This window comes from Ovis aries, chromosome 14 (assembly GCF_016772045.2).
Source record: "Ovis aries strain OAR_USU_Benz2616 breed Rambouillet chromosome 14, ARS-UI_Ramb_v3.0, whole genome shotgun sequence".
In the NCBI taxonomy this organism is placed as follows: domain Eukaryota; kingdom Metazoa; phylum Chordata; class Mammalia; order Artiodactyla; family Bovidae; genus Ovis; species Ovis aries.
In genome coordinates, this window is record NC_056067.1 from 1970901 (window position 1) to 1985826 (window position 14926).

The 14926-nt window shown below is 46.1% G+C and overlaps 1 protein-coding gene across 10 annotated transcripts in view; it reads left to right on the top strand.

Moving 5' to 3' along the window:
- The window catches only part of ZFP1 (ZFP1 zinc finger protein), a 29817-nt gene that overhangs the window by 7573 nt on the left and 7318 nt on the right, over nucleotides 1-14926 (top strand). For 5 of the 10 annotated variants that reach the window (XM_042230731.2, XM_060397864.1, XM_060397863.1 and 2 more), the window contains one exon: nucleotides 14722-14848. In XM_042230731.2, coding sequence (XP_042086665.1) covers nucleotides 14722-14848 — 127 coding nt within the window. Of the gene's footprint in view, nucleotides 1-14705; nucleotides 14849-14926 lie in introns of those variants that run through there. The other 5 variants (XM_060397867.1, XM_042230737.2, XM_060397865.1 and 2 more) reach the window with 3 other exon arrangements.

Genomic DNA, 14926 nt, shown 5'->3' on the forward strand with positions numbered 1-14926 from the left:
AAAAATTTTTTTTTTACTGAGGTATAGTTGATGTACAACCTTGTGTTACTTTCTGCTGTACGGTGAAGTAATTCATTTATACATACATGTGCATTCTTTTTAAAAAATATTCTTTCTCATTATGGTTTATCATAGGATATTGAATATAGTTCCCTGTGTTATATCTTGGGACTTCGTTGTCTATCTGTATGTCATAGCTTACATCTGCAGACCCTAACCTCTCACTCCATCTCTCCCGCCACCCCTGCCACTGGGCAACCACAGGGATGTTCTCTGTGGGCATGATTCTGTTTCTGTTTGACAGATAGGTTAGTTTGTTTTATTTTTTAGATTCGGCATATAAGTAGTTTTATATGGTATCTGTCATTCTCTTCCTGACTTACTTCACCTAGTATGCTATTGTGTGTGGACCACTAGTGGATTCCATTATACTTGAGTATCTGATCTTTTGGATTCTCTTCCCCTGTAGCTTGTGACAGAGTGTTGAGCACACTTCCTTGTTCTATCCAATGCTTGTTCGTTTTTTCTTTGATGTATCTGGGTGTCTCTTTGTGACACTCTCTCTGTGTCTAAGTGTGTATGGTTTCATCCCAGTCTCCTCGGTTATCTCTTCAATCACTGAATATTTGCCTTTTTTAAGCCTAAGCTTTTGTCTAACTCTGGGAGTCTGTTTGCATTTCCTAAATTAATTCATTGTATGTATTTTTAGATTGAGGCTTTAGGGAATTCCCTGTGCCATTTGTCTTTTCAGATTGCATTTGTAAGGAATTCCCTGAGCCAATTGTCTTTGTCTCATTTACTTGATATAGTCTGATCATCTCCAGTATCTGCCATGTTGCTGCAAATAACATGATTTCATTCTTTTCTAAGGCTGAGTAATTGTTCATGGCATATATGTAGCACAACTTCAGTATATAAAGCTCATAGATGTTCTGGATGTTTCCATATCTTGGCTATTGTAAATAATGGGTTCCTGAATGTTGGGGTACCTTATTTCATAGTATAGTTTTCCATGCATATAGGCTTGGACAATCTTGCTGTACGTCTGGGTTTCGTTTTAAAGAAACCTACATAAGGTTCTGCATCTTGTCTCAGCAATTTTCATTCCCAGAGGCAGTGGAGGAGGGTTCCCTTGTGGCTCAGCTGGTAAAGAATCCTCCTGCAATGTAGGTGACCTCAGTTTGATCCCTGGTTTGGGAAGATCCCCTGGAGAAGAGAAAGGCTACCCACACCAGTATTCTGGCCTGGAGAATTCCAGGGACTATGGAATTCTGTGGGGGTCGCAGAGTCAGACACCACTTTCACTTTCAGTATGTATCCCTGTGTTGGGATATTATGGCTGCTTTGGCACCATGGCGCCGGGAAAGAGTGCCTTCCTGAAATGTGGGGTGCCTGTATTGTTTTGAAGGATGCATTTCCCTGAATATAGGGCCTGGTGAGGGCTTGGAGGATCTCGTGGTAGGTGCTGGTTTTGTTCTAAAGGAGCCTGTCTCCATCGTGGCTGGTTGCAATGTCCATTTCCAGGAGCAGCGGAGGGGGGTTCCCTTCTCTCCCTGCGGGTGTCCAGCATTTATTGTTCTGATTTGCTGGGGAGGGCTGCCTGATGAAAGATGGTTGTAGGTTTGCTCGGCATTTCTCTAAGAATGAGGGAGGTGGAGTTTCTTTAGAGGTGCGGATAGTTGGTTTCCACCAAGTGTGAGCAAAATGTACCATTTGCAGTCAGGTTTTCAAAGTCAGGCCTGTTTTGAATTCTGTCTCTCTGAATGGCTGTCTGGGGAGGCCTTACAAATAGCTGTGAAAAGAAGAGAAGTGAAAAGCAAAGGAGAAAAGAAAAGATATACGCATCTGAATGCAGAGTTCCAGAGAATAGCAAGAAGAGATAAGAAAGCCTTCTTCAGCGATCAATGCAAAGAAATAGAGGAAAACAACACAATGGGAAAGACTAGAGATCTCTTCAAGAAAATTAGAGATACCAAGGGAACATTTCATGCAAAGATGGGCTCAATAAAGGACAGAAATGGTATGAACGTAACAGAAGCAGAAGATATTAAGAAGAGGTGGCAAGAATACACAGAACTGTACAAAAAAGATCTTCACGACCCAGATAATCACAATGGTGTGATCACTCATCTAGACAAGTGGGCCTTAGAAAGCATCACTACGAACAAAGCTAGTGGAGGTGATGGCATTCCAGTTGAGCTATTTCAAATCCTGAAAGATGATGTTGTGAAAGTGCTGTACTCAATATGCCAGCAAATTTGGAAAACTCAGCAGTGGCCACAGGACTGGAAAAGGTCAGTTTTCCTTCCAATCCCAAAGAAAGGCAATGCCAAAGAATGCTCAAACTACTACACAGTTGCACTCATCTCACATGCTAGTAAAGTCATGCTCAAAATTCTCCAAGCCAGGCTTCAGCAATACATGAACCGTGAGCTCCCTGATGTTTAAGCTGATTTTAGAAAAGGCAGAGGAAACAGAGATCAAATTGCCAACATCCGCTGAATCATGGAAAAGCAAGAGAGTTCCAGAAAAACGTCTATTTCTGCTTTACTGACTATGCCAAAGCCTTTGACTGTGTGGATCACAAGAAACTGTGGAAAATTCTGAGAGAGATGGGAATACCAGACCACCTGACCTTCCTCTTGAGAAATCTGTATGCAGGTCAGGAAGCAACAGTTAGAACTGGACATGGAACAACAGACTGGTTCCAAATAGGAAAAGGAGTACGTCAAGGCTATATATTATCACCCTGCTTATTGAACTTTTATAGAGTACATCATGAGAAATGCTGGACTGGAAGAAACACAAGCTGGAATCAAGATTGCTGGGAGAAATATCAATAACCTCAGATTTGCAGATGTCACCACCCTTATGGCAGAAAGTGAAGAGGAACTAAAAAGCCTCTTGATGAAAGTGAAAGAGGAGAGCAGAAAATGTTGGCTTAAAGCTCAACATTCAGAAAACGAAGATCATGGCATCCGGTCCCATCACTTCATGGGAAATAGACGGGAAACAGTGGAAACAGTGTCAGACTTTATTTTTTTGGGCTCCAAAATCACTGCAGATGGTGATTGCAGCCATGAAATTAAAAGACGTTTACTTTGTGGAAGGAAAGTTATGACCAACCTAGGTAGCATATTCAAAAGCAGAGACATTACTTTGCTGACTAAGGTCCGTCTAGTCAAGGCTATGGTTTTCCAATAGTCATGTATGGATGTGAGAGTTGGACTGTGAAGAAGGCGGAGTGCTGAAGAATTGATGCTTTTGAACTGTGGTATTGGAGAAGACTCTTGAGAGTCCCTTGGACTGCAAGGAGATCCAACCAGTCCATTGTGAAGGAGATCAGCCCTGGGATTTCTTTGGAAGGAATGATGCTAAAGCTGAAACTCCAGTACTTTGGCCACCTCATGCAAAGAGTTGACTCACTGGAAAAGACTCTAATGCTGGGAGGGATTGGGGGCAGGAGGAGAAGGGGATGACAGAGGATGAGATGGCTGGATGGCATCACGGACTCGATGGACGTGAGTCTGAGTGAACTCTGGGAGTTGGTGATGGACAGGGAGGCCTGGCGTGCTGCGATTCATGGGGTCGCAAAGAGTCGGACACGACTGAGCAACTGAACTGAGCTACCGTAGGTTATTTGTCAAGGGCAGGGTCATTTAGCTTAATCGGGCAGGCCTCTGACTGGGAAGAGCGTGTTCAGTTCAGTCACTAAGTCATATTAGTTCAGTTCAGTTCAGTCACTCAGTCGTGTCCGACTCTGGCAACTCCGTGGACTGCAGCATGCCAGGCCTCCCTGTCCGTCACCAACTCCTGGAGCTTATTCAAACTCATGTCCGTTGAGTCAGTGGGGCCATCCAACCATCTTATCCTCTGTCGTCCCCTTCTCCCACCCTCAATCTTTCCCAGCATCAGGGTCTTTTCCAAGGAGTCAGTTCTTCACATCAGGTGACCAAAGTTTTGGAGTTTCAGCTTCAGCATCAGTCCTTCCAATGATTATTCAGGACTGATCTCCTTTAGGATGGACTGGTTGGATCTCCTTGCAGTCCTAGGGACTCTCAAGAGTCTTCTCCAACAGCACAGGTCAGCGCCCTTGATTCAACGATGTTGTTCCAGGAAACGGCCACAAGGCAGAAGCGCTTTTGCGGGCTGTGGTCAGTCAAGTGGGCACCCAGAACCTGAGCCAGAGTCGTGTTCCTGAGTTGTAAAGTGGCATGCAGACTACCCGAGTACACACCAGAGAGCTTGGGTGCTATTCCTCCACGCCCCTTTCCTTTCACAAAGCCCTCTCACCACCTCCCCCTGGCCAGAGCCATCTCAGCCGCCAGAAAGGTGCTGTGTTGAGGCTGTTTCCTATATATGTGGATTCTGTAAGGAAGAAGTTGAAATTGGGAACCCCCCCACCAGGAGAAATGGAGACGGGGAATTTTTAAAATGCTTCCAGCCCAGCGTGGAAGTGGGGGTGCAGTAGCCCCGGTGTAGGTGCAAGAGTGCCTGGCACTTTGGTCAGCTGTGGCGTGTCCCAGAGGGGACTGGCGCTGTAGATGCAGAGGGGCTTCTGTGCCCGTGCACCCTCCGCAGCCCCGAAGCCGGGCCTGCGGGGCTCCGCGGGTATGCCGGCACCCCAGTCAGCAGGCCTGAGGGGATTGGGGTATGTGTTTGTTTTCATTTTCTCCTGTCCCTGTAATGTGTATTTTGCACTGGAGTCTACTCAATTCCTGTTATCGCGTTTGTTTGTGGTGGAACAAGAAGTGGATTCCTTTATAGTCATGCATCTGTTCTTTTTGGATTCACTTCCCCTGTAGCTGTTGACAGAGTGTTGAGCACACTTCCTGATTCTGTCCAGCCTATGCTTGTTCATTGTTCTCTGATGTGTCTGTGGGTCTCTCTTTGACCATGTGTCTGTGTCTACGGGGTACTGTTGAATCCCAACTTCCTCAGTGGTCTCCGCACCCCGACCCCGACCCCCAGGGTCGTCTTGTGCTTGATAAGCTTAAATTTGTTGTGTGACTGGGAGTTGGACTGTGTTTGCTAGTAAGTTTTAGTTGATTGTATTTTTCGATTCCACCTATAAACAATACCCTGTGCCATTTTTCTCTGTCTGATTTACTTGACACACTGTGATCATCTCTAGATCCTTCCACGTTGCTTCAGATGGCATTTTTTCATTCTTTTCTATGCCTGAGTAATTGTCCAAGGCATTTATGAAGCACAGCCTCAGGATTTACCCGTGTGCAAGGACTTTACGGCTGTTTTGGCGCCTTGGCGCTGGGAAAGAGTGCCTTCCTGAAATGTGGGGTGCCTGTGTTGTTTCGAAGGATGCATTTCCCTGAATATAGGGCCTGGTGAGGGCTTGGAGGATCTCGTGGTAGGTGCTGGTTTTGTTCTAAAGGAGCCTGTCTCCATCGTGGCTGGTTGCAATGTCCATTTCCAGGAGCAGCGGAGGGGGGTTCCCTTCTCTCCCTGCGGGTGTCCAGCATTTATTGTTCTGATTTGCTGGGGAGGGCTGCCTGATGAAAGATGGTTGTAGGTTTGCTTGGCATTTCTCTAAGAATGAGGAAGGCGGAGTTTCTTTAGAGGTGCGGATAGTTGGTTTCCATTAAGCGTAAGGAAAATTTACCGTTTGTATTTGGTATTTGAAAGTTGGGCCTGTTTTAAATCCTCTCTTGCTGAGCTTCCCCAGAGTATTTCTCGAGAGCGGGTTCGGTCAGCATCGGGCAGGCCTCTGTCCGGGAAGCGCCTGTTCGCCGCTGGCTTAGCGGTGTTGTTCCGGGAACCGGCCACAGGGCGGCAGCACTTCCGCCAGCCGCGGTCTGCCCGGTGGGCACCCAGAACCCCAGCCGGCGTGGCGTTCGTGGGTCGTCAGGGAACGTGCAGACCATTCGTGGGTCGTCAGGGAATGTGCAGACAGCCTGAGGAATCTCCGGAGGGCCTCTCCCGAGGGCCTGAGTGCTCTTCCTCCGCGCCCCTTTCCTCTCACAACCATCCTCCCACTCCCTCCTCCGGGTCTGAGCTGGCAAGAGCCATCTGAGACCCAGAAAAGTCCTGTTTTGAGGCTGTTTGCTACATAGGTGGAGAGGCTGTAAGAAGTTGAACTTGGGGACCCCCTTACCAGGAGAAATGGAGACAGGGGGACCTTTCCAAGTGCTCCCAGCCCAGAGTGTCCAGTATTTTGGGGGTGCAGTAGCCCGGGTGTCGGTGCAGGTGTGCCTGACTGTTTGGTCGGCTGTGGTCTGCTCCCGAGGGGACCAGGCGCTGTAGATGCAGCGAGGGGTTCATGTCCCGGCAGTCCTCTCTACGCCCCCAGCCCCGTAGTGTCCAGCCCTAGATCCTAGGCTGCTGGGTCCCCAGGAGTATGACCACCCAGGTCACCGAGGCCTGGGTGGACGAGAGTGGTCGTTTGTTTTTTTTTTTTTTCATTTTCTCCTTCCCATGTAATTTTTTTTTTCATGGAAATATAATAGTTTTACATTGTTTTTAGTTTTAGGTAGAAGAAATTTAGTTAGTTATATATGGAGTTCTAATCACGTTAGTGTTGAACTTATCAGAATCTTTAAAGTCATATATTCTGTATTGTAAGAATATTTATTAAGTTAAAGAGAAGTATGCGGAAGACTGCATATTGTCGGGACTCCTACGCCATCGCTCTTGTCTCCTCGCTGCAGTCGGATCCGTGTTTGGTCCGTTTCCTGGTCTGTCCTTCTGCTCAGGGAGCTGGGAGGATGCACCAGCAATGCCCCCCACCCCCACTGGACGTGCTGGCTGTTTCCTGTGCTCGGTACCACGTACTGTTGACCATTAATGTCCTCCTGGGCACCGAAATCATGGTGAACTGCCTTTCCTCCGAGGAAACTGGAATGTTACCTCATCTCCACGGGTCCTTTCGCAGGGGTTCCCGCCTCTATCCTTCCTCTGGTTCCACCTCCTGCTCACAGGATCCTAACAGGTCATTTTCCCGGGACTGGAATGTATTCAGGGATGACAGTAACGAGGAGGACGTAGTGAGCCTCAAGTTGGTGGTGGTCTGTCGGGTGCGTCCGCTCTGACCTCCGTGTCACAAGCCAGACTTTCTCTATGGCTCACTTTTCTTGAGACCACAAAGTGCGCTGCAGGAAGTTCTGCAGGCTTCTGGCCATCTTCCCTAGCAGCACCTCTTATACTGCTGCTTATGGGCACTTCTGTGTACTAGGTCTGCCCTGCCTTCAATGACAGGTGCCCTCACAAAAATACTCTTGGTAATTGAAAATGACTTCAAATAGAGAAAGACTTAAGAAACCAGTTTCAAGGGTTAAATTTTACCCACATTGTTTAAGAACCAAGAACATGAGAAGATTTGTAACATCACTAATTTGGCGGTAAATGCCAGTCAGCAATACAATGAGCTGCTCCTCTGGCACCATTCAGAATGGTCCTCCTCACAGAAACTACAAAGAAGAAATACAGGAATGGGAGAGGATAAAAGGGAACCGTCTCTAGGTTTCTGGTGGCCATGTCAGTGGTAACAGCCACTAGGGAGATCAGTGTGGAGCTTCCTTAAACATCTTAGAAGAGGTACTTCTCTGGTGGTCTGATGCTTCAGGCTTAGCTTTCCAATGCAGAGGGGAGGGCTTCGATCTCTTGTCAGGAAGCTGGGATCCCAGGTGCCTGGTAGCAGTAACAACCAAAACATTACACAGAAGATAATTGTAACAAATTTAATAAAGGCTTTAATGATGGTCCACATTAAAAAAAAAATCTTAAAAAAGTTCTAAGCATAGAGCTGCCAGATGGTGCGGCAGCCCCATCCCCAGACCTGTGTCTAGGAGAAGCACAGCCAGGAGAGACACAGGCGCCCTGGCTTTCTGTGGCACTGTTGTTAGAAAGTATGTATTTATCTGGCTGCCTCAGACCTCAGTTACGGCACGAGGCACCCTCAGTCTGCACTGCAGCATGGGGGATCTAGCTCCTTGGCCGGGGATCAAATCGGGACCCCGTGCGTCAGGAGCTCATTCATAGTCTGAGCCCCTGGACCGCCAGGAAACCCCACTGTAACACTATTGACAGTTGCCAAGAGTGGAAGCACCGAAGTGTCCACCAGTAGGTGAATGGATAAAGATAAAGCCAGCGGAACACTACTGGCTCAGGAACAAATCGTGCCCTTGCAGCAACTCGGCAGGACCTAGAGATGATGCTGTTGAGTGATGGAAGCCACACAGAGAGGCAGACGTAAGATACCATCCATAGGCTGGATGTAAAAGTTGAGAGCAATGAACTAATTTACCAACAAGAAAGAGTCACAGCTATAGAAAACAAACTTATCGTTAGCAGAGGGGAAAGGGGACAGACGGACAAGCTAGGAGGTTGGAACATACAGACATTCTTGCATATGGAGAAGAGCTGATCGACAGGCTACTGTACAGCGCTGCGCTCACACTGTGCTTACCGAGACGGAAGAGAGGCTAAAACCGAACATGTAGGCACCTGTCAGTATGAAGTCAGGTTGGTGTACGCAGAACAAACAGCACTGTAAAGCAAATATTCCCCAGTTTCAAATGCGGATATTAATTCAGAAAGAAAAACAGAAGTGCCTGCTGTATTCCCTTGGGCCCCACTCACCCAGGCTGGTGGCACATCCCTGGTGCCTGAGCAGACTTGGGTCCCAAGGCTGGACTGTCATGATACACAGGGTGTTGGGGAGGATGTACCAAGAAACGTGTCCCCTTTGACCCGTAGTGCCTGGGCCCCTCTGCGTGGAGCCACAGTCTTCCAAGTCCAGGGGCAGCCAGGACATGACTTGGGCAGCCGCAGGACAGTGGACCTTCTGGCCTGGAAGAGACCTGAAAAGCCACCTCGTCCCCACCTCTCCTTGTGGTGGGAGACCGTCTCCAGCCTGCCCCGTTAGAGCTGCCCCCTCTGATGACAGTACCATTCACAGGAGGTTTTCAGGGCTAGGGGTCTGCCCAGAAGATGAAGGGTAAGAGGGATGAGACTCAGGCCCTTGGGTGTTTGGTCAGGCATATCCCACTCTGATTTACAGCCCAGGAACAGGACCGTCCCTCCCTCAGGCTCATATTCCCTGAGTAACCAGAATGGGGCAAGAATAAATCCTGCCACCTTCTGCCCATTTCTTATAAAAACAGCTTTAAAGTCAGTCTTTAGGGGTACTTCATAATCACTAGACCTTTGGGGCTGTAAATGATAGGGGCCCTCAAAAAATGTCTTGGGTAGATAATCACAAATGACTTCAAATACGGTAGGCTTTCAGGAACCCAAGTTCAAGAGGTAACTTTTACTCATGAAAAGCTCGCCAAGATTGCTAATTATTGGGGAAATACTAATCAGCACTCCAATGAGGTGTCCCCTCGCAGCAGTCAGAGTGGCTGTCATCACAGTCTACAAACGAGAAACGCTGGAAAGGCCATGGAGAAAGGGATCCCTCCTAAGCCATTGTTGGGAATGTGAACTTGGTAACGGTCACTATGGAGATCAGTGTGGAGGTTCCTTTAAAATCTAAAAACAGACCTGCCAGATGATTCGGCAGTTCCACTCCTGGGTGCCTATCCAGGGAAAACCACTTTGAAAGGGCACGTGCTCGCAAGGTTCACTGCAGCACTGTTCACAGTAAAATGTCCACTGACAGATGAATGGATAAAGGAGATGTGGTAGAAACATTCGGCAGCCATAAAATAAAATAATGCCATTTTCAATAACACAGATGGACCTGGAGATAATAGTGAAGTAAGTCAGACATAAAGGCAAATATGATACCACTCACGGGTGGAATCTGAGTGAAAGTAGCTCAGTCATGTCCAGCTCTTTGTGACCCCATGGACTGTACAGGCCATGGAATTCTCCAGGCCAGAATACTGGAGTGGGTAGCCTTTCCCTTCTCCAGGGGATCTTCCCACCCCAGGGATCAAACCCAGGTCTCCTGCATTGCGGGCGGATTCTTTACCAGCTGAGTCACCAGGGAAGCCCAAGAATACTAGAGTGGGTGGCCTATCCCTTCACCAGCGGATCTTCTCGACCCAGGAATCGAACCAGGGTCTCCTGCCTTGCAGGTGGATTCTTTACCAGCTGAGCTGTCAGGGAAGCCCAAAGTGAAAGTGAAAGTCGCTCAGTCGTGTCTGACTGTTTGCAACCCCTTGGACTGTATAGTTCATGGAATTCTCCAGGCCAGAACACTGGAGTGGGTAGCCTTTCCCTTCTTCAGGGGATCTTCCCAACCCAGGGATCGAACCCAGGTCTCCCACATTGCAGGCGGATTCTTTACCAGCTGGGCCACAAGGGAAGCCCAACAATACTGGAGTGAGTGGCCTATCCCTTCTCCAGGGGGTCTCCCTGGCCCAGGAATTGAACTGGGGTTTCCTGCATTGAAGGCAGATTCTTTACCAACTGAGCTATCAGGGAAGCCCAGTAGAATCTAAAAATTGCTACAAATGAAATAATTTACAAAACAATCTCAGATGTAGAAAGCAAACTTTCAAGGGTTGAGGAGAGGGATAAATTAGGAGGTTGGAATTATACACCCTAGAAAAGAGACAATCAGTACCTACTATATAGCACAGGAATATGTAGATACCCATGTATATTAGTGAATTGAGTTGCTAAATACTTAAGCACATTGTAAAGTAAAATAAAGTAAAAATAAAAATTAAAAAATATATATACAAAAAAAAGCACAACATTAAAAAAAATTTTTTTTGGTGTGGACCATTTTTTAAATCTTTATTGAATTTGTTACAGTCTTGCTTTTTTTTTATGTTTTGGTGGGGTTTTTTGGCAGCAAGGCGTGTGGGGGTCTTAGCTCCCCAGTCAGGGGTCGAATGGCCCCCCTGCACTGGAAGCCGAAATCTTAAACACGGGACCGCCTGGGAACTCTTAGTGAACGTGACATCCTAAATAATCAACTCGTCGGTTTAAAACCAAAATTAAACTCAGAAACAGACGTGCCTGCAGCATTCCTTTAGACCCCACTGATCCCGGCTGGTGTCACATCCCTGGGGCCACAGTAGGCTGGGCCCAGGCTGGACTGTCCTGTGACTGAGCGCCATCACCCCCCGCCCCCGACCCCACCCTCGACTTGTAGTACCAAGACCGCCCCGCAACCTGCAGCTTCACACGCTAGGAGCCTCGTGTTTGTCCCAGCACCGAATGTAGCTTGGGCATATATTCTGTGATTGCCGATCGTTCAAGTGGTACAGAAGTGAGACCCTTCTCCTGAGGTCAGGGGTGTGCAGACAGGAGGAAGAGGCTCAGATGAAAAGGAAAGAATGAAGTTTGGGAGACGAGACTCTGGAGAGGGAGGCTGCTGCTGCTGCTGCAGCTGCTAAGTCGCTTCAGTCGTGTCCAACTCTGTGTGACCCCACAGACGGCAGCCCACCAGGCTCCCCCGTCCCTGGGATTCTCCAGGCAAGAACACTGGAGTGGGTTGCCATTTCCTTCTCCAATGCATGAAAGTGAAAGTGAAGTCACTCAGTCGTGTCCGACCCTCAGTGACCCCATGGACTGCAGCCTACCAGGCTTCTCTGCCCATGGGATTTTCCAGGCAGGAGTACTGGAGTGGGTGCCATCGCCTTCTGCAGGGAGGGTACTAGCCCACCCTTAAAATACCACCCGATCTTCCACATGCCCTGTCACAACCACCCGCTCCATGTTCCAGATTCTTTCACGGCTGTCAGCCCAGTGGTCAAGCAGTGTGTTTCTGAGCCCTGCCTCTGGTGAAAGAACACGCAGTTGGAGCACAGCCAGCCCCCCGAAGTGTCCAGGCTCTGCCTCTTGATCAGGCTGTAGCTGCCCAGTGGGGTCCTGCGGCGGGTTTCTGTCCCCTCTGGGAAGCCCCCGACTGGGCAGCAGGCCTCCAGTGGGCGTGGCTCTGAAGGCTCGCGGGCCTCCTCCCGCCCTCGGCCCACGCGGCCGTTTGGGGACCTCCTGCCGATATCCTCCCTGTGGCTGTCTGCAGTGAAGTTACCTACAGAAGTTGAGGGTCTCATGGAGGAAGAAGATCTTTGAGTCAGTGTTCCTCAACCCTGAGAAATTTATATCAAAAATGAACCCGAAATACTGTTTGTCTCCTTTTGTTTCTAAAGAGAAACAGCTCTAGTTCTCTAACTCATATAAAGTTATTTCCTTTGAGTACCTAACTTGTACTCATGTAGTTCGTGCTAACAGAAATACAGAGATAACAGTTTCTGGTCTAAAAAATCATAACATCTAATGGGGAGAGTAAGAGAAATAAGGTTTTTGTTTTTGTTTTTAAGAGAGCACAGAGTGAAATACATACAACATGAGAAGTATAACCAGAGTGCCCCAGGGTTTAAGAGGAGGGACTCAAATTATGGAAGTTCCCATCTAAGCAGTGTGTGACCTGACCTAAGTGAGAGAATCTGTCAGAGAGAGTGGAGTCAGGGGAAGGAGGGATGGAGGAGGAATTTGAAATGTGTTGAATGCTGGGCTAGTCACTAATTTAAGATATAATGGACAGTGTTTCTAATCCAGCCAATCCTATAGTTAGAGCTATACTTTAGAAAAATCATACTAGCTTATAATGTGTAGTAGATGAGAATAAGAGGAGTTAGGAAATAGAGAGTTAGGAAACATTGGTAGCAACTGAGATGCAGTGAAAGGAAGCGAAGGTTAGACTCGTGGGGTCTGCAGCTTGCCTCTAAGGGTGAAGACAGCTTGGTCCTCAGGACTCAGTTTATTCCTTGGGAAATTCCCAGTGTTCCTGTTTTTTGTAACGGATTTCAGAAGTGATCTGAAAATGGGAATAAATACTGCTGGGAAAATCTTGACTCTGATTGCTGACCTCAGTGATCCTAGGCATAGATGACCTACCACCAGCATTCTCTGCTCCCAAGCCACATGGCTAAAGATTCCTGTAAGATGTCATGAAACAATACTTCTGGGTTACCTGAAAATTCGTGCAATATGACTAGGTCATTTGTAGTGTTCAGATCTTTATCTCATATTTTTTTTCTCACTTCCTCTAAGTTTTTCTGGGTTTCCCAGGTGGCACTAGTGGTAAAGAATCTGCCTGTCAATGCAGGAGACACAAGAGACGCAGGTTCGATCCCTAGGTCAGGAAGATCCCCTGGAAGAGAAAATGGCAACCCACTCTTATTCTTGCCTGGAAAACCCCATGGACAGAGGAGCCTGGCGGGCTACAGTCTGTGGGGCTGCAGAGAGTTGGACATGACTGAGCGTACACCCATAACTTCCTGAGTCTAAGAACTTTTAAGATCTGTTCTCTTAGCAACTTTCAGGCATGCAATACAATATTATTACCCACAGTCACCATGCTGTACATTACCTGACTTACTTTATAAGGGGAAATTTGTACCTTTTGGCCCCTTTTACCTAACTTTCCTACCTCCACCATCCAGCCTCTGACAGCCAGTCTATTCTCTGTATCTACATGTTTGTGGGTTTTTTTTTAGATTCTACATATAATTGAGATGTATGTCTCATAATTATATATATAATGTAATTGAGATAACAATAGATAATTGAGATATGTAATTTAATTATAAACATAATTGAGAAATATATCATAATTTATATAATGTAATTGAGATATAATTTAATTGAGATTATTTCATTGAGATAACTTAATTGAGATGTATAACTTAATTATAAACATATAATTGGGATATATAATTTATCTGACATTTCATGTAGCATAAGGTCCATGTTGTCACAAATTCCATTCTTCTTTATGGCTGAATGATATTCCATCAGTGGATACTCAGTTTGTGTGCATATTTGGTTTTTGTAAATTATACTGAAATAAACACAGTGATAAGTCATGCCTCAGTATCTTCAGTAGACTTTGTATAAGTCCCTAATAGAAAAAGCATGGTATTTGCATGTAATCCACATACATCCTCCCATGTACTTTAAATCATCTCTAGATAATTTAAAGTGCCTTGTATAACATAAAGGACATGTAAATAGTTTTGTCTTTATATATATAAATAGGCACCACACCTATAAGAATGGCTATTTCACTGTGATTTTGATTCGCATTTCCCTGATGACTAGTGATTCTGAACACCTCATGTACCTGTTGGCCATTTGTATGTCATCAGAAAAATGTCTATTTCCTCTGCCTGTTTTTCAATCAGATTGGTATTTTTTTCTGCTAAATTAACCCCTCATCAGGTACATGACTTGCAAATATTTTCTCTCATTTGGTAGATTGCCAGAAAATATTTGCAAATCATATCAGATAAGGTTTTCATTTTGTTGATGGTTTCCTCTGCTGTGCAGAAGCCTTTTAGTTTGTAGTCTCTCTTGTTAGTTTTTATTTGTCTGCCTTTCTTATGGTTTGGATATGGTAGAGAGATCTTTACCTATGCCTGATAGTTTATCTTATAATTGGAATTTCATATTCTCCCTTTAAATATTCAAAGCTTTAACTCTTTATATTGTCTAGTTTGAGACCACGAAAATAATACCTATATAAGCATCATCACTAACTGGTAACATTAAATACTGCATATTAAATAATCTTAATATCTGCCAAATATGACAATGCTGGAATTTATGGGAATCTGAATAAATGCTTTAACTTTTATAAAGATATTTTTGGAGGCATGACAAAACAATGAAATTTTACAGTTTGTGTCATACGTAAATTTTAAAGATGGTTCTTTTACAACATAGAGTATGTTTTTATGTGTCCTTCCTGCATCACCAAATGCTAATCATATCAGAATAAATAGCAATATGCTATTTCAGGGGTCAGTTTCATTCACCGATGTGACTGTGGACTTCACCCAGGAGGAATGGGAGCAACTGGAGCCCTCGCAGAGGATCCTCTACATGGACGTGATGCTGGAGAATTACAGCAACTTACTATCAGTGGGTAAGGACAGCTTTCGGGTGTAATTCAGCATTTGCCCAGTCGCGTTTAGGTCCTTTCTCAGTTACCCAAAATTACAAG